Source organism: Haliotis rubra, unplaced genomic scaffold, assembly GCF_003918875.1.
Source record: "Haliotis rubra isolate DU_JTF1 unplaced genomic scaffold, ASM391887v1 Scf174, whole genome shotgun sequence".
Classification (NCBI taxonomy): domain Eukaryota; kingdom Metazoa; phylum Mollusca; class Gastropoda; order Lepetellida; family Haliotidae; genus Haliotis; species Haliotis rubra.
Window position 1 is genome coordinate 111,651 of NW_025765714.1, and position 18,972 is coordinate 130,622.

Genomic DNA, 18,972 nt, shown 5'->3' on the forward strand with positions numbered 1-18,972 from the left:
TAAAATCTTAACTCTCTCACTCATTGTCAGTTTCCATTTGAAAACATAAAATCATTTTCCAATTTCGCAGGAAAGGGTGCACGCTGAGGATACAAGGCTGAGTTTTCAATCCTGGTAACTACGTCAAGTTTTTAGATAAATTTGCTAAATGCGAAATGAAAGGAACGTGGCATTGCTGAAACGCTACGTACAAAACAGGTAAAGGACAAAAATAGTTACATCCCCTTAAGTACTAATAAATGGCGAAGTTGGAATGGAAATACAATTTTAAATAGTTCCTTTTGGTTGACATGAATACTGCTGATACCTTGCAGCGTAAAGCTAAAGTAAATGCTTTCATTAAAATGATGGCCATCTTTAAATTGATATTTCAGTTGTGTACCTGCCAATGTAAATGTGATTAATGATATATATATCAGGTGCAAACCCGTGAAAACTGAAAACAATCTGTTCAGGCCCAAACCCATCTATCCGCGTAACAGTGCTGCTGAGGAAGATGAGTATTAAGTGTTGACAACCAAAGCTAACACAGGTATCTAGACTCGGTTATAGATATAATATCACAGCCGCGAACGATTACTTGAAATTCCAAACGTGACTTAAGGGTGAGATGACCCATGTCTCCCAAGTCAGCCGTACGTGACACAGCTTAAGTGTGGCTATCCCCACTGATATGAATAATTGCTCATCACCAACTGCTCCACCAGGGCCAGAGTCTGTGAAACCCGATATCCACTCACTTACTCTATAGTATATAACAACATCAACACATAACACCATCGTGACACCTGCTGTTATAAAAACACCTTCCCAGCTCCGACACAAGACGGACAAACACAGGTTTTGGGAATCAAATCAATGATACAGATACCTTGTGTCTACCTGACATTACCTTCACACACATGTGAGTTACATTCCAACATTGCTAAACACGCCATGCCAGACGAGAAGCAAATAATGTAGAAAGAAATATAATGAAATGCATATGGCATCTGGCATCTGGCGCCTGGTTTGGAATAGCAATAAAATTTGAGATGCATGATATATATATTTATGTAAAAGTCAAAGATCGATAGATAAAGCATGTTCACACACCGTGAAGTAACACACTGAAACCCTGTGTGCATAACCACCAAGCATGTCACTGGGTTAATGTCAAGCGTAGTCGTATACACAGCCGCTACTTTGTCACGGAACGTTGACATTAAATACCTACCACATTTGATGGCAACAGGTGACTGTCAGTGTTATTATTATGGAACAAGTGTTGTATAATAGATTGATGTGGAATCTCATTTTCAGCATTACATTACAACTTTACACCTGTTTTGTCAATGAGACCATCCCGTTGACAAAATATACCTCTGTTACTCCGTTTTTACGGCTTTTCCTCCTTTATGATCGAATGCAAGTTGGACTTTACCAGCCCAAATCACGAACAATTTGAATGGAAAAAACATCTGTTCAGTATAAACGTTTACCCATGACCTTTGTATGTCTGGCAGAGGAATGACCTTCACCGGATCGAGGTCAGTGTGTTGAGTGAACAATCATTATTCAGAACAGTCAAGCATCGGTGTACAAGTGTGTTAGGCTAGCATAAGACATTACATCAGCATGTATCGTGCCGTGTTCCGACTCTGTAGGAAACAGGTATTACTCAAATCAATTCCAAGTCTGGATCAGGAATGCCGTTTTCTTGGATCGTCCATCTGTTACAATTCAAAAAGATTTGCAAGCCGCACAGGTATTGTAAATATGTTTCAAATTATGGTTCTGTCTCTCAGTAAAGTCTGTGCATTAAATTAGTCTGAATTTCAAAATATACCTGGCTGCGAATAGCTGCAATATTGCTGACACAGCGTTATTTTTAATTACTGAAGTTCAGATAGGTCTCGGGAGACAAAACTGTTTTTCAGCAACTCCCGACGGGTTTCCCTCTTGCAATCTTACATATTCTATGCGGGTCAGTTAAATGTTGCATGAACACAGCTGAGAAATCGACGACTGCTACGTAAAACGATATTCACACACTGCAACAAATTACCTGCTTCTATTATACTTTGTTTAATGGCATTTCAGTATAATATAATTAAATATCTTTGCAACCAGCTTATCAGACAGCATTGAGGTGAGGTGAAATGGGGTTTAATGTCGTACTGAAGAATATTTCGCTCATATGACGACGTGTATGCGTGTGTATATGTTCCTGCTTGTACTAGCCCACACTTAAGCTAGTTTTATAGTGCTAGTTCACTGAGATACCATGCCACAGTGAAGCATGAATACCCCACTCAGTCACATTATACTGACTCCGTGCCGGCCAGGCCTTGTTATACCCATTAATGCCGAGCGCCAGGCAGGGACCAACAAGTACGATATTTTAACGTCATTTGGTATGACGCGACCGGGGATCGATCCCGCGGACTTCCGCTCTCCGGGCGAACACTCTAGCCACTACATCATTGAAACTAATAACTCATGGACCAGTTGGTCGGGATCAGGGTCCCGTTCCTGAAAGCGATCGTAGCGCTACGACAGTCTTAAGTCTATGTTAAAGTATGGGAGTTACGATCATCTTAGCGTTACGACAGTCTTAAGTCTATGTTAAAATATGGGAGTTACGATCATCTTAGCGCTACGACAGTCTTAAGTCTATGTTAAAGTATGGGAGTTACGATCATCTTAGCTCTGCGATCGCTTTGTGGAACGGGGCCCAGGACTATAAACACAGTCATTCAGATACTATTCACACAATTGAGAATTGCCTCGCCACCAGTCCTCTCACTTTAACTCGACATGAAATATATTCGTGATAAGTAGTAATCGAATACTAACTGATTAAATACTGCAACTCTTATAGCTGCAGATGGTATTGGTATTATTACATGTGGTTTATTTGTGAACCTAATGTAGGCAAATGTAACCTCACAATAAGAGCTCAACAGGATTGTAGTATTATACTTATACTTTCTAACAAATCATCGCTGACACAGATTGCAATACGAATGGCTGCATTATAAAACAAAACCTTTGAAATTCTTGAACCCTTATGTTCCTACCATTAAAGAGTAAGAACTTTACTTTAGAGTAAATCTTCAGATGATTTAGAATGATAATGAGCTGATCGAGTCCTGAGATATCACAAGACTAGGCACCGCCCTATAGTGAATCATTTGAAATGCATATTTGGTTTCTGTTTACATAATCCTTTCTAATACTTTCCAGAATCAATTAATTTACTGGAGCGTTGGGGTAGCCTAGTGGTTATAGCGTTCGCTCGTCACCCCGAAAGCCCGGGTTCGACTCCCCACATGAGTATAATGTGTGAAGCCCCTTTCCGGTACATGGTGTCCCCCGCTATGAATATTGCTGGAATATTGCTAAAGGCGGCGTAAAACTAAACTCACTCACTCCCAATTAATTTATTCATGTTGAAGGCATGACAAGATTAACGGAATACATAACAAATCCGCCCAGACACATCGCCGACCTTGTCACAACAGTTTTTCACCTTTGACAAGATCACTCCTCACCTATGTCAATGACGTTTTACAGCTCGCCATTTAGGAGATCTATGTAAACATGTCACTGCTACTTCAAGCATTTCCATCAGAAATACAAGGATAAAAGTCTTGTTTTACAAAAAAAAACGGTTGAGGAATCCCATCTGCAATATTCCTGCGAGTATTATTCCAGACATCCCCTGGTCGATGGTTAGACCGGTCCGATTTTCAACCTGACCTCGTATAAAGGAGCTCTTATCTGCTTCGGAGGATTTAGACACGTCAACCATTCGGACTGCAGTGGAACATTTACCTTTAAATTTGAAAATGCTGAACAAACGTAGGATAATGAATGTGAACGAATAATGGGTAGTAGGTTTAATATAGATTAATCATCGATCTTTCTAGATGAATTTACTTGAGTTCCTCACACTGGCAAAGCATGTCAATGCCCATAGAACGTACAGAGTGAGTGCGTGCGTCAGTATGTGGGTGAGATGGTCAGTCGGTCAATCGGTTAACCGGTCAGTCAGTTAGGATTATCTTTGTTGTGGTCAGTGTATTTCAGTTATAATACGGCGTCCTTTCCCTGTGGGACTTTGAACACACACCGCTTTTGACAGTATTTCAGTTAGAAATACTCGTCGTCTCAGTACATTTTCATCACTACTGACGTCATATATATATTATGCATTCACGACTTTGTCTCCATACGAACAGCATGTGTAGTGTAATTCCAGTCAGTGTTCAGTGCTGATAAAAGACTGCCAGATTTAAGGACGACACATGTTCGTTCACAGTCGTAATTTAGCTTAGTCTTCAATGTCCCCAACTAGAGTGGGTGGGTGAGTTTAGTTTTATGCAGCACTCAGCAATATTCCAGCTATATGGCGGCGGTCTGTAAATAATCGAGTCTGGACGAGACAATCCAGTGGTCAACAGCATGAGCATCGATCTACGCAATTGGGATGCGATGACATGTGTCAACCAAGTCAGCCAGCCTGACAATCCGATCCCGTTAGTCACCTCTTACGACACGCATGGGTTAATGAAGATCAATTCTAACCCGGATCTTCACGGGTCGTCCCCAAATAGAACAATGGACAATCGAAGCAGCGAAACTCCACTTCCTGGAGTCTTGGCACATAGCGTTTTGTACCCATGGGGCAGGTATGGAATGGTATGACCATTTCTTTCAGAAAGTGAGTGTACATGCTTCTTATTTTGGTCGTAATTTAGCTGTTATTTACATGAATATCATCAACGGCTAGAATCCCTGAGTCACACCGCTTTTAATCAAAGACACAATATGATTTTAATCAAATAGGTGACACGAAATTGTTGTCTCAGTGAGATAACGGTTAAAAACAGTTAGAACCGAACAAACGAAATCCAGAAACACATGTTCTGTGAATCCAGTTGGATTCGGATCAACCTAGCTAACTCTGGTGTGTGTGTTTTAAGATGTCTTCCTCGAGTGAAGGTATGTTTCCCTCGTTCAACAGTGGAACTGGTTGTAAAATATTTCTGTTTTTGAAAAAAAACATGAAGTGAAAACTTCAACTCTTACATAATGTCGCATGTGTGTGCGAGTGCGTGGGTATGTGCAAGTTTAGACTGGATAGTGTGTACCTCTTTGTCGGGCTTTTGACTCACTATCGTTCATTTTCCAGCACCATCCGCCTCAAAGTCCAGTTATGAGAGTCTGGTTGAAAGACAACTATTTCTAAACACAGCGGTAAGTCCATTACATCAAGCAAGAACAAACGCAGTATTAAGGATGGTACCAAACAGTATCTTAATTTCAGTGTTTGGTAGGAGAATGCACTTTTTTTACAAATTTAATGAATGAATGAATGAATGAATGAATGAATGAATAATGGACCAGTTGCAAGGATATATATTTTCTGGAGTATTATAGAAGCTCCATTAACTTTGAAAGCTGAAATAGAGGCGATTATATTTGAAAGGGTTATCGATGATTTTGTGTTTGCGAACCATAATGAAAACAAGAAATGCGAGAACATTGTCACCCTTATTACCTTTAGTATACAAGGTCAGCAGATGCCAAGGTCGCCGGTTTGACGACAGTTGACGGCGGAAAAAATGTTGAAATCAAATGGGATGATGGTAGCACATCAAGGTAAGACATACAGATAAAAAAAGTTAAAAATGCATTATTAATAATATATTTGATGCATGTATCTATGCATTATTATTCAATATCCATGCAACTGTATAACTATTTAACAGATGGATAAGTGTTCCAATAAGAGTCCTAGTTATTAGGACGCAAACTTCCACATTTGCCCATGTTAGAAATCTCTCCCATCGTTTCATACAATTATCATATTTTAGTATATTACCTTTGCCGGATAGGTTGTTTAAATAAAGTAGCTCTCAGCTATTCCTGGAAAATGGCTTCAGGTAGGTAAGACTGAATGAGTGAGTTTGGTTTTACGCCGCTTTTAGCAATATTCCAGCAATATCACGGCGAGGGACACCAGAAATGGGCTTCACACGTTGTACCCATGTGGGGATTCGAACCGGTCTTCGGCGTGACGAGCCAACGCTTTAACCACTAGACTACCCCACCGCCCCAGGTAGGTTAGAAGTGGCATTGTGTTAATCAAGATGTAAAATAATCCGGGATATTTTTTCTCTTACCATTTGTCATCTATTTTCTGTTTCCTGATCTTGCTGAGTCTTACTGAATGCATTTAACACGAGGGCAATCATAAACAAATCAAACATATGTATAAAGCATGTGTGTTCATAATGTTTATCAATGTGAAGTTAAAAAGAAACTTGGCACACACACAATGAGATAACTGTTAATACTGACCGAAATAAAGTAAACAAAGGCTGATATCGTCGATGGTGATAAAGGTACACAAGCCTAGGACATTGATCACCAGGGCCCCGTTTCACAAAGCCCTCGTAAGCCGAAGATCCCGTAACTTTTCTCGTAGCATTCGTACTTCCTATGTTACAGTATAGGAAGTACGAATGCTAAGAGAAAAGTTACGAGATCTTAGGCTCACGAGGGCTTTGTGAAACGGGGCGCAGGTATTCAAATCATCCCTGCCTTTCTACTTGTGCTAAATCTGTTCAAAATAACGTTTATTTCTATTCTTAATATATATATTATTTAGCACATGTGCAAGAGGTTCCAAATGCCATAGCTGCGATTATACATATGGTGCTTTCTTTATGTAGATATCACAGTATGTGGCTGCGTCAAGCATGTCACTGTCCTTCCTGCCGCCTGTCCACCAACCAGCCTATTGTGAACTTCAAGGATGTCGATATAGATGCCACAGTGTCAGCTGCCCAGTTGGACGGTATGCCCACGTTCTTGTTAACAACCATCATCCCTAAATACCTATTAATACGGCACTATTAGTGAGACGACTTCGTACATTTCATGCCTTCATTTGGTTTCTTTAATCAGATAAACCTAACATTACATAACGCTTAAAACAATTGTCCCGCTGAAACCCAAGTCTGCTGGAACAATCTGCTGGAACCTGAATGTATAGATCATCGATAAGCCATGATCAGTTTTACAATTAAGGTGCTGAGAAGAAACGACAAGTGTCCATTGATAATTTAACGTTTAACGTTTTCATTTGTGAACATATTGGTATTACTTTGGATTCTGTACGGTTACGTTGACTCTCATGGTTAACTTCATAGGTGACAAGGTGCTCACAATTCCCGGAGTAAAAATAACAATAGGCATGGATCGATAATTTGTTAATTGTGAAATTTTAAATTTTTATCTGTATCGAGAGTCTGAATAGTACGAGTATATGTACTCCTGCACTTCTAATATATGAACATGTAGATACTTGGTGGTACTGTTTGGTATGTGTACGGTTACGTTGACTCTCATGGTTAACTTCATAGGTGACAAGGTGCTCACAATTCCCGGAGTACAAATAACAATAGGCATGGATCGATAATTTGTTAATTGTGAAATTTTAAAATTGTATCTATATCGAGAGTTTGAATAGTACGAGTATATGTACTCCTGCACTTCTAATATATGAACATATGTGAATACTTGGTGGTACTGATTGGTATGTGTACGGTTACGTTGACTCTCATGGTTGACTTCATAGGTGACAAGGTCCTTAAGGTAATCTGGAGTGATGACAAGGACCACACAGGAATATTCCCCATACCTTTCCTCAAGCACTACAGCTACAGTGACAAATCCCTGGAAGAAATAAAAAATCAGCGCAAGATGGTCTTCAACAATGAGGTAAGGCATCAGTTTCGCCTTGTGATAATGCTTGCTCAGCGATACTCTCATTCACTTGAAATGATGTTTTTCAAAGAAGACATTCCTTCTGTTAAGGATATGGTTTTCAACAGTGGGGTAAGACATCAGCTTCCCCTTGTGGTCATAGATGGGGTGGTTGTGTTACTTTATTCACACATGATAGGACAGCGCGCGTGGTGCCCCAACAATTGACTCATCAGTGATGTTCACTGAACTGACAGGTATCGATCATGCTGGTCAACGAATTCGAATATTGTGAATTGTTTTCTTCAGTCAATTGTTTTCCTTCAAGTGTTTTAAATTTAACATATTCCTTTCAGGGTTGATTATTTTGAGACAGCTATACACATATGCCATGTGGTGTTGATTATTAAGCATATTGTGTAGCTGTAATTCAAATATTACTCAGAAGGTAGCAGAAGGCAAACTATATTCTCAATTGTGATGATGGTAGTTGAAAATGAAAATAAGGTAATATTTACTGATCACTACCGTTTCATTTGTTTATTATCCCTATTACTTTTCCTGATGATTTATTTATTCTCCCCCATAAGGCTCGGATTCCTGAGGTAGCCTACAGTGACGTTATGGACAGCGACAATGGTCTATTCAAGTAAGTTGTACTTTGATGTACAGGTGAATATAGTTTACACCGCATTTAGTAATACTCCAGAAATATCACGGCAGTGAACACCGGATAAAAATGGCTTCAAACATTGTACACATGTTGGAAATCGAATCCGCGTATTCGGCGTGACGAGCGAACGTTTAAACCATTAGGCTACCCCACCGCCCCTTAAATATTTCACTGGTAAATATTGCAATGAGTGTTACTGAAGGATCAGGTGATTGCTGAACATGTACATATATTTGATGATTTGTCATTACCAGATGGCTAAACTACCTCAGCCAGTATGGAATATGTCTGGTGAAAAACGTTCCGACGCAGGAGCTGACAATTAGAAAGGTGAGCAGCCCTACCACACGGACGCCATAAACATTTCATTAAATCTGAAATTAGAAATAATAATAGTTTGCGCATCATATTGTAATTCTATGTTATGAGGATTAATGTTGAAAATCGTTTTATATCAAAACAGACTTGACACAAGATAAATTAGTTTCATTCTAATATTGCATTTTCTATACCAGGTGGTAGAGAGAATAGCTCCCATCCAATCATCTGTGTACGGAGAGGTAAGAAATTCATTATCAGTTACGTCATGTTCTAACCACCCATAACACTAACATCATATCACGAAGTCAATTAGAATGATATATTGTCTATATACTGCTGTCAAAAAGTAGTTAGCACAAGACCAGAGTGCCGTTCAAGGTACAATTTAGCTCATGTTAATAAATTTGTCTTGATTGCATTGTCATATACATGACGTGTTTTGGCTGGAAGATTGCTGCTATTTACGTTAGAAAACACTTAATTACTCCAATACTCGTTCTAGAGCATTTGAAAAAAATGCATTGATTATTATTTATTTTCATTCAGTTCCATGCTTTGTAATTTCACATCACATCACATCACCTCACCTCACCTCACCTCAACTCAACTCAACTCAACTCAACTCACCTAAACTCATCTTTTCAAAGATATTTGACGTTAAGGACACACCACAACCTATTAATTTCGCCTACTCACCGGTGAGACTGGAGCTACACATGGACCAGCCAATGTACGAGTCTCCACCAGGACTGCAGTTCCTACACTGTCTCAGGTCAGCATAGCTTGTTTATTCAAATTTATTCCCTTTCCTGCAACATTAAGAGGACAACACTTATAATCATATACAGTAGACGCCACTTCTTACACACCACTGCAGTAGACAGTACTGACTGACTGACACATTAGTAGACAGCGCTGACTGACTGACACATTAGTAGACAGTACTGACTGACTGACACATTAGTAGACAGCGCTGACTGACTGAAACATTAGTAGACAGTACTGACTGACTGACACATTAGTAGACAGCGCTGACTGACTGAAACATTAGTAGACAGTACTGACTGACTGACACATTAGTAGACAGACTGATACATTAGTAGACAGCGCTGACTGACTGAAACATTAGTAGACAGTACTGACTGACTGACACATTAGTAGACAGCGCTGACTGACTGAAACATTAGTAGACAGCGCTGACTGACTGACACATTAGTAGACAGCGCTGACTGACTGAAACATTAGTAGACAGCGCTGACAGACTCGCACGTATTTATAAGACAGCTTTTTCTGGATCACGCTTTTAGTAGACGGTACTCACTGATTCACCCATTCTGTTCACAACACTGAGTAATCATGACTCACACTTTTAGGGGGCGGATGTGCCTGGCACAGTTCTGAGTAAATCACACATCTAGTAGACTCACACCTTTAATAGACCAAACTGACGGACTCTCGTGTGTACGCCTAGGTTGTTATCTTCACGGATAGTGTTATGTCTCTTACCAGATTTGACAAACAAGTCACCGGAGGAAAGAACTTCTTCGTGGACTTGTTCCATGTGGCTCACAAGCTCAGAGAGGAATACCCAAAGGAGTTCCAGGTCCTCACACGGATACCTGTCAACTGGGAAACTGTACACTATGATAGGTAAATAGATATTCAATAAGGGCACGGATATTGATGAAACCATTTTCAATTTTTCTCTGACATGACAATTTGTGCTCCCAAATTATTTCCAAATGTGCCATGGATTCCATTGTTTGCGGAGATGTTCGAAGTTTGTGTGATGTTTCCAACAATTGTACACGACGTAATAGATCATTTTAACATTTCTACATCAGTATAAGAACTGATCGGTTCGTGTTGAAACTTGCCCGCGGAGTCTCGGAAATGATATAATGAAATCACTTACAAGCTTATAGGTTTAGGTTAACTTGTATATCATTATCTAACATGACACCAACATGAAGAAGTAACTACATGTGGATGTTGTGTATTAGTACGTGGTTCTATGATTGCACACACACCTCCCTGACCTTGTTGTAGTAAGATTCTGCAAAGATGGCAATATGATAACTTGTACAGACATCAGTTCTAATCTGCTCATATGTTTAACTACTACTGCCATGTTGTAACCAGCAGGTCGTCATTTAGAGGTCAGTGAATGCCTAATAGATTAATATTTGTATGTGACCTTCCATCCTCGATAATCTCCAGGGTATACGTTACGATCACTCTCAACTATACCCTGGATGCATCCACGGCTTGGCCCGATGATTTTATTATCTCCCTTGATTGGCTTTTTATCCAATCAGGTGTCTACGCTGGGAAGTTGAGTGTACCAATCACAACTTACTTTTGCTTCTTAAATTATCTAACCGTCTAAACTTGGCAACACAATTGATGCAGAGGGTACATGGAAAGATGTGGAAAGAATTCTTTTAAATATTTTTTGAAAGTTTCAGATCTGTCAATTTGTCTGTATTTTTCTCATAAAATCTGAGTGGTACTGCGAACAAAACTTCGCTACTGCGACCGCTATCTTTGTTGACACTGGCAAGCTCGGATGCAACGGCGGCTTAGCTGATTGGCTACTGTGGCAATGCACAGCCAGCAAAGGGAAGTAATATAATTATCGGGACAAGCCGTAGATGCATCCAGGGTTCAGTGGATAGTGATCGTAACGTATACCCTGGAGATTATCGAGGATGGTGTCTTTCATGAAGCATCAATAACCTCTATGATCACAGACTCTGTGAAAACACCGTACGTCTTCTTGAGATCTAGATCCAGTTTAATCGACCCAGTATATACAATACTTGCCTCTTTGTTTCAGAGACTTTCCTGTTCACATGTCTTACCGAAGACCACACATAACGCTCAACGATGACGGAGAGGTAATACAGGGATGGGTTTGTGTCATATGGATAAATGTGTGTATGTTGTGAGGTGTAGTTGACAGTTAAATACCGACTATGACTTGTATATTGATTTTCTGTTTCAGATTGTTGGCGTTACATGGCATCCAGGTCTTGGTGGGCCTCTGCTCACTCAAGAGGTACTTAGTAAAACAGAGATCGGACAAACTATCACTTTTGTTCAAAAACATACACAGCTTGTACATTGTGGCCGTCCTGACATAAGCAGCTGCGATCCAATTCATAGCTAGCGACAAGTAACTACCTCCACGGAATCACTTAAATGCGTTCAATGCCAGGAACTCACAATTCAATGTATGATTGTAGCAGCGTCATGATTGAATTGTCTCCTCTTTGTTCCTTCTGTTCTTTCCTTAGAATCACTTTAATTAAAATACGAAAACATATATCCCCAAAAGTTCTTAATAACGAGTGGGATATTTTGCTACTTCCTTTCTGTTTCTAATGTTATAGAAGAACGTGGAACCATACTTCAGGGCTTACAAAGTCATGGCAACTTTGTTAAACAACTTCCCGTCACAGGTAAACATAATTCTAGAGTTCTTCAAATTTAGGTTGGTTGTTTTCACTAGAACTGCACAGTTCCTGCTCCCAGCGACAGACAATGGGATTTGAAGATTGACAAATTAAAACATTTGTGTAAAATGGTTGTTTGTCTGAACGTAATCGTAGCATGTGGCGTTTAATTGTGTTATTTGTTGATTTGTTCCTCAGTACCGACACCGTATGCAGGAAGGGGACATGATTTCATTCAACAACAGACGTGTCCTCCACGGCCGGGAGAGTTTCAACCCTAACGATGGAATCAGGCATTACCAGGTAACTTAACAACCGAGCAAGAAATGTATGCATATATATATTTCGTTTCCTTAATTTAATTCAAATACTTTTATCGAATTCTCATGTTTGCATAGGTTGTTTTCCTTTGTTATTGTTCTTAATGATTATTTATAAAAGAATGAAAATATCCCGAAGGTTTTAAGTTTGGAATGTTCGCTCAGTAGATAAACTGTTTGCATGTAGGAATTATATGTGAAATGAATGTTTATGATTTAAAAGATTGAATTACGCGTGCTTGTTTTGATTAACACCTGCTGGAGCAATACAGTTTAAATGAAAGTCTTCTCTCCTCTAGTCCAACACTCCTCTATGGTATGTACGGATGAGGGTGCCGGTCCAAAAAGCAGCTTCGAACTGAGTCCATGTTAAGTCATGACTCGTCAGACAAATGTGAAGGGAAATACCCGTTGTAGCTCTCCACAGACTTGACAAATCAAAAGAGCCACCATGGTAAATCCATGATTCGAACCACAGGTTGTAATGTAGATGTTAATATAGATTTCAGTCTCCCTACAATTCAGCACGTTGATCTGTCGCGTGTCATGCTACCCATGTTATCTGTTTACCATTGGTAGTAGTAAGTGGTAATTCCTAATGATAATTCTTACTTACAGGGATGTTATGTGCAGATTGACGAGTTCAAGAGCCAGGTGCAGGTGTTCACTAACAAGTTTGGTGATGGCAAACTGGCAACTAGAGTGGGCAACCTGGACTTGCAATAATAACTTTGAAACGTGAAGATGATGATTGTGACAGTGATCTTCCATATGTCAGTCGCGCACACGTAACTTGTACATTTGCTTAACTGTGTATATACGGTACCAATGCGGCACAAATTATGCTGTCGATCATGCATAAAGTGTCGATCATATTGTACTGGTGTCAAGATGTTATGTATTCTACAACCTAGTTTTCCATTCATTCGCCTACTTTGATAACCCAATCCAATAAAGCTAGAATCTCCTATTGTTGTGTATGCAATGCTTTCGTCCTACTATTGCCAATCTTATACAGTTGCATATATTTACGAGTATTCATTTTACATTTTACTGTATCAAATATTTGAAGGGCATTTAGAAATGGAATGCATAGGAAAAGCAAGATATATGGATGTCAACTTCTTTATTGTGAATAACACGAAAACGTCGGAGCGTATGCTGATGAAGGAGCAAGCATACGCTCTGAAACGTCGTGTTATTCACAATAAAGAAGTTGACATCCATATATCTTGCTTTTCAATCTTACTGTATGTCAGAATTCTGTATTCTAATTGGTAAGAGTACCCAAACTAAGGTACAGAATGATTTGGCTTGTGACCTTAAGAAAAATATTATTCAGAAGAACTTCTAAATATTTTGTTGATACGGGTTCTCGTTTGGATCATCTTTTGAAACGGGATATTATTTGGATAGTTAGTGGATAAAGGATATCATTTATATATATTTTAAGTATGTAAACACGGGGTAACATTTGAATAATATCTCCTGACATGGTGTATCATTTTGATAATCGTTTGTCACGGGGTATCATGAAGACGTGCAATGTATCACACTAGCACTGGTATTGAGGCAAAGACAACATGCAGTCACAAGCGTATGGGTGTTAAGATTGGAAGTGAAGTGCTGCCAATGAAAACATGAGTGAATTTGTTGAAAAGAAACATTTAGCAGTATATTAGTTATATCCCGATGTGTCCAATAATCCCGAGGAAACACAACCTTGATCTTTACAACTTTGGCGAAACACGTGATCGTGAGCATGGACAAACAAACGTACTACTGAACTACAGATGGTTTTCATAACTCATATTATGCAGTGTACCGATTTTACTTTATAAGTGAAGTCGAATTGGGAACAATGCCGGTGCTACGTTTAAATACGTGATATCTGCATCAAAGTGACACAAAATGAGGCACCGTTCCCTCCCTAACTCACTCACTCGACTTATTCTACATTTATTAGTTTGAATAAAGGACGTTCCAAACGTGAACGCTCTTAAAACGTTTGTTTCCCGCATATCATATGTCAACCTAAATGTGAACCAAGCACAAGGCGAATACTGAACAGATAGCAGGAATGTGTATATGAATATTCCTGTCCTCGTTCCATCATGACAAAGCAATGCAGCTTTGTTCTGTACTTGTATAATGCGTATAGTCGGTATCGATATTAACATTGCACGTGTCAGATCATAACTGATGACATGCACAAAAAAGTCATACACCTCCGACGCCAAATATTAGTGTTTTCATTTAATGCCAATCACCAATATTCCAGCTATTTGAAGGCGATCTGCAAATGGGATACGATGACCCGATTGTGCTCTTATGAGGTTACACTGACTGACTGACTGACTGACTGACTGACTGAGTTTTGCTTTACGCCGCTTTTAGCAATATTCCAGCAACATCACGGCGGGGGACACCAGAAATGGGCTTCACACGTTGTACCCATGTGGGGATTCGAACCCGGGTCTTCGGCGTGACGAGCCAACGCTTTAACCACTAGACTACCCCACCGCCCCTATGAGGTTACACAACATCTAGTGTATTCGCAAGGACTTTATAGTAACGTTATACTTTTTAATTAAAAACAGAACAGCTATGACATGTACACGTGTGCACAGTTTGGCATTGAAGTAGAAATAAAAACTTAGCTAGAAATATGACGAAGCAACTCCTCTTCCGAATACGTGAAATTAAACTGATCAACCCAGCTCTGCACAAAATGTCACCCCTTAAATAAATTATCTGTGGTCACATTTGGCATAAGTGTAAACGAAAAACGAGGTCTGTTTTAATTAATGGATGTACATTTTAAAAGCACAAACATCATCCTATCACAGATGCCAGATGAGTCAGTCTGCATTGACGGCTGCTCGCTACAAGGTTCTGCAGTGACATATTGATGAAGACCAATAGTAATCCGGATCTTCACGTCGGGTTATGCATAAGTTGCTGAAGACAAAAAAAAACAAATCTTTCTTCACCGAGCATGCTGAGTAGCCTTATAAAACATTTGTGGTAACATACGAACTCTGTGGTGACACCTACATATATACAACTAATACGTCCTCTCAGTCAGAAATATGTTCATCCAAACAATTTCCCGGGAACTCTGCCGTTTGAATTACAGTATTTGCCTGTATCTGCACACTCAGTATTTTCTGTCACGTGTACTATGGCTGTTCATAACATCACAAGCAGGCACTAAACACAATGCAACTATTTGGTCTACCATGGTTGGTACATGCATTTTGGCTGATCGGACAAGCTGAAGCAACGATAGACGTCAACGTCCATTAATCTCAGCATTTGGCCTAACCTTGACACGACGTACGGTGTGTGAAATACATTTTATGTACTAATGTATTTTTGTATCACGATGAGGCGAGACTTGAATATAATATCTGTCTGTCTGTCTACGGTTTTGGGGTTGTTGTTTGTCTTTCTGCGTTTCATTTTTAATCATTAGGAGGTCAAGGTATGCACATATCGTGCTCCGACATTAATACATTGAAACCATTAAAGACAATGTTCTTTATTAATGCACAGTCAGGTTTTGTGTACCGTGAATCCTCTGTTTTAAATAATTCCTTTTTCTATGAAACAACTTATCAGCTTGGCACCGTGAACCAATCTATTTTCTGATACGCCATAGTTTAGTTTGCATTTATACTAAAATATCACTGTTTCCTAAAACAAGATCTCGATTGTATACATATGTATCTACTTTCCAAGGGTCAGGACAATTTGTCAAAAATGAAAACAAACACCTTTTGAAGTTTACTTAGAAAATACTATGTGAAATCTTGACTTCCTCATTTATAACACCTATTTAAACTTTGTGAGTAACTGAAGTAATCATCCCCATTAGCATCCTTGTGGATCTGTTTCTTTAAGCATATGAATCGGAATTTCTGCCCGTGTTGACAAAATCAAACAAGATAATGTGGCCAAGAACGTAAGCTTCAGGTATATCGATGATCTGATACCTTTTGATAACCATCAGATAGCCAGTTTCCTTTAACAAATGAGACCGCCTCATCTTTATGATGGGTGCCACCGGTGGGGCAGCATACGCTAATTCGCGAACGCCTGGTATCATCACTCTTTATAGTAACTGATAAACACATAATGTCAACCACTAGATTATCGATATCTGATCCAGACTCGATTGTTTACAAACTGCTGAAATATTACTGATAGCGGCGTTAAACAAACAAACAAACACTTACTGATGATATACACAGAATTGTACATGCGTCTCTGCATTTAGCAGAGATTTCCTACGGATGTGGAGAGGTTTGGAAGTGCTTTTTCGCTTTTATTTATTTGTTCATTAAGATGGTAGTACACTTTTACTTTATAATTAAGGGTGACTCTTTTTTTCACATTTCAAAGGCGAACATTTACCGTATTGCTTTACATCTACATACATTGGGGATGCAACATTGTGTCCATGGCATTATTGCTTTTAACCATACAACATTATCGTTTCATTTTTCATTTGTTGGGGTATTTATGCATAAAACATAATCCACGTGCTATCACCGTTTGTTTCTTTGGAAATTCTTAATGATTATGAAAACCCTGAGTCTTAAGTGTTTGGATCACCAAATGTTTTTGCATCCAAGAAATATGAGTCTGTAACACCGTGTCATGTTTATGCAATTTTATTTCAGTAATTCCACCTTGCCCATGCACTGTTCGTTAAACAAATCGACACCATGACAGACAGTCTACTGCATGTCATATTTAGGTCATACAATGTACAATGGAGACTGTACCTACGGCACCCATCTCATTTTCTTCCTCCCCAGTATACTAGTGAAAACGAAGATGCCTGTTCTGGAATAGATTCCACGCCTGATAACCGTCCCAATGCCGCATCACATCGCATTTGATGCTAACATATGCATAGTCACACAAACGTATGTCACGGAGGTGCCATGTATGCTACAATAATGGATTAACTTCAAACATAATCACATAGGGGTCATTATATATCTTATCTTATATAAGGATTGTGTGGCTTCCATCCTATGTAACACATAATTTATAGATAAAAATTGTCTAAAAATATGTACGTGAACAATAATAATATTACTTTCTCATTGCTGAATACTTCGTGCTGATGATATATTGTATCTGATGCACCCAGTGAGTATTCTGGGCAGAATATATATGTGTATTGTCTAATTGCCGTGAGGGGTAGACCATTGTGGATCGGTTGGCTACATCGTGGGACCGTGATGCTCATGATTCATGCTATTCACTACTAGTTTGTTAAGCTTAGGTTCCACGTATTCAAAGGATGACGATTATAGCGAAAATATTTGTTGCTTTTACCGTAAAACACCATATACTCATCCAGCTCTGATTCGTTTTTACACCCGTCTCTCACACCCATGGTGTATCTCTCCTTTTCGTTTCATTTTCCCAGTGTTACTGTACAACAATTTACCGTTCTATATCTTCCTTTGAGCAAGATAACAGTATATGTCGAGGTAGCCAATATCTCTAGGCGGATTTGAGGTTTCGACAGTTTGCTTTATTTCAAATGTCATGCGATAACAGGGAGACTATATAAGGTTGTAGAGTATCCCTGGCGAAAACAAGATCTTCCTAGAATTTGCCGACCCTATCTCATGATACCTATCAGTTAGAATAGTTTCATCGCCTTTTATGTTGATTTGCACACATCCTCAAAATCGTTATTGGTTTTCAATACGAAATGATGACTGTGTTTTACTGAAGACGCAATATTGAGGGTGAGAGAGTACAACCTCAAGGGTAACTGATAGCAGACTGAGGATGACCTCTGCTCTGTACTGAAGTTTTGAAGTTTATCTAGGATAGTAATCAACCACTGATATAGGGCTCTTGGTGCTTTGCACAGTATTACAGTTCCATCGTGTCAGCTACCTTCAATATAACGCCGGGGCATTGTTTTATTGCTAAATATTATTTAACTTCTTAATGAGCTAATTGATATAAGCATAGCATGTACTGTTCTTGTCCTCTAAATACGCTGAAGTGAGGGGATGGTATGAGAAAGCAGCTCTGCGAAATAAAGCCTCAGAGCCTGGGAACCTGTTCACGAAAATGTCATAGTGCAACCACAACTGGTCAGCTACTACTCGGAATGTCGCCATCTCTCTGGGGCATTAGGCACTCTCAGAAGCTAAACACAACTCTTCAAAGTCACTTTTGCCACAAGCAATATTTGAGCTTAAACGGCCAACATCAGAAAAGAATATGATTCTAACAGTAATTAAGATTGAGGAATTAAACACACAAAAACAGAAACATGTCCTTTTAAAGAGGACAAATATCTTTTGTTGTGAAGAAACATCATAATACTTCCTCATTTTTAAGAAAATATGTATTTTGTATTGTTAAAAGGTAGAAACATAATATACATTTATACATA

The 18,972-nt window shown here is 39.2% G+C and overlaps 1 protein-coding gene across 1 annotated transcript; it reads left to right on the forward strand.

Moving 5' to 3' along the window:
- Window positions 1–1,387: 1,387 nt before the first annotated feature.
- On the forward strand, window positions 1,388–13,501 carry LOC124272863 (gamma-butyrobetaine dioxygenase-like). Its single transcript, XM_046708087.1, has 15 exons — window positions 1,388–1,747; window positions 5,180–5,244; window positions 5,555–5,649; window positions 6,726–6,850; window positions 7,634–7,776; window positions 8,352–8,410; window positions 8,689–8,764; window positions 8,950–8,994; window positions 9,403–9,527; window positions 10,265–10,405; window positions 11,595–11,655; window positions 11,763–11,816; window positions 12,151–12,219; window positions 12,412–12,516; window positions 13,152–13,501. The coding sequence occupies exons 1-15, from the start codon at window positions 1,618–1,620 to the stop codon at window positions 13,257–13,259; spliced, it is 1,401 nt and encodes a 466-aa protein (XP_046564043.1). The 5' UTR covers window positions 1,388–1,617; the 3' UTR covers window positions 13,260–13,501.
- Window positions 13,502–18,972: the final 5,471 nt, after the last annotated feature.

Bases quoted from the DNA above. Each gene is read 5' to 3' on its own strand.
- LOC124272863 (XM_046708087.1), top strand. From the start codon at position 1,618: ATGTATCGTGCCGTGTTCCGACTCTGTAGGAAACAGGTATTACTCAAA. The intron at 5,650-6,725 runs GTAAGACATACA...TTCTTTATGTAG, and splicing joins GATGATGGTAGCACATCAAG to ATATCACAGTATGTGGCTGC. The intron at 9,528-10,264 runs GTCAGCATAGCT...GTCTCTTACCAG, and splicing joins CAGTTCCTACACTGTCTCAG to ATTTGACAAACAAGTCACCG.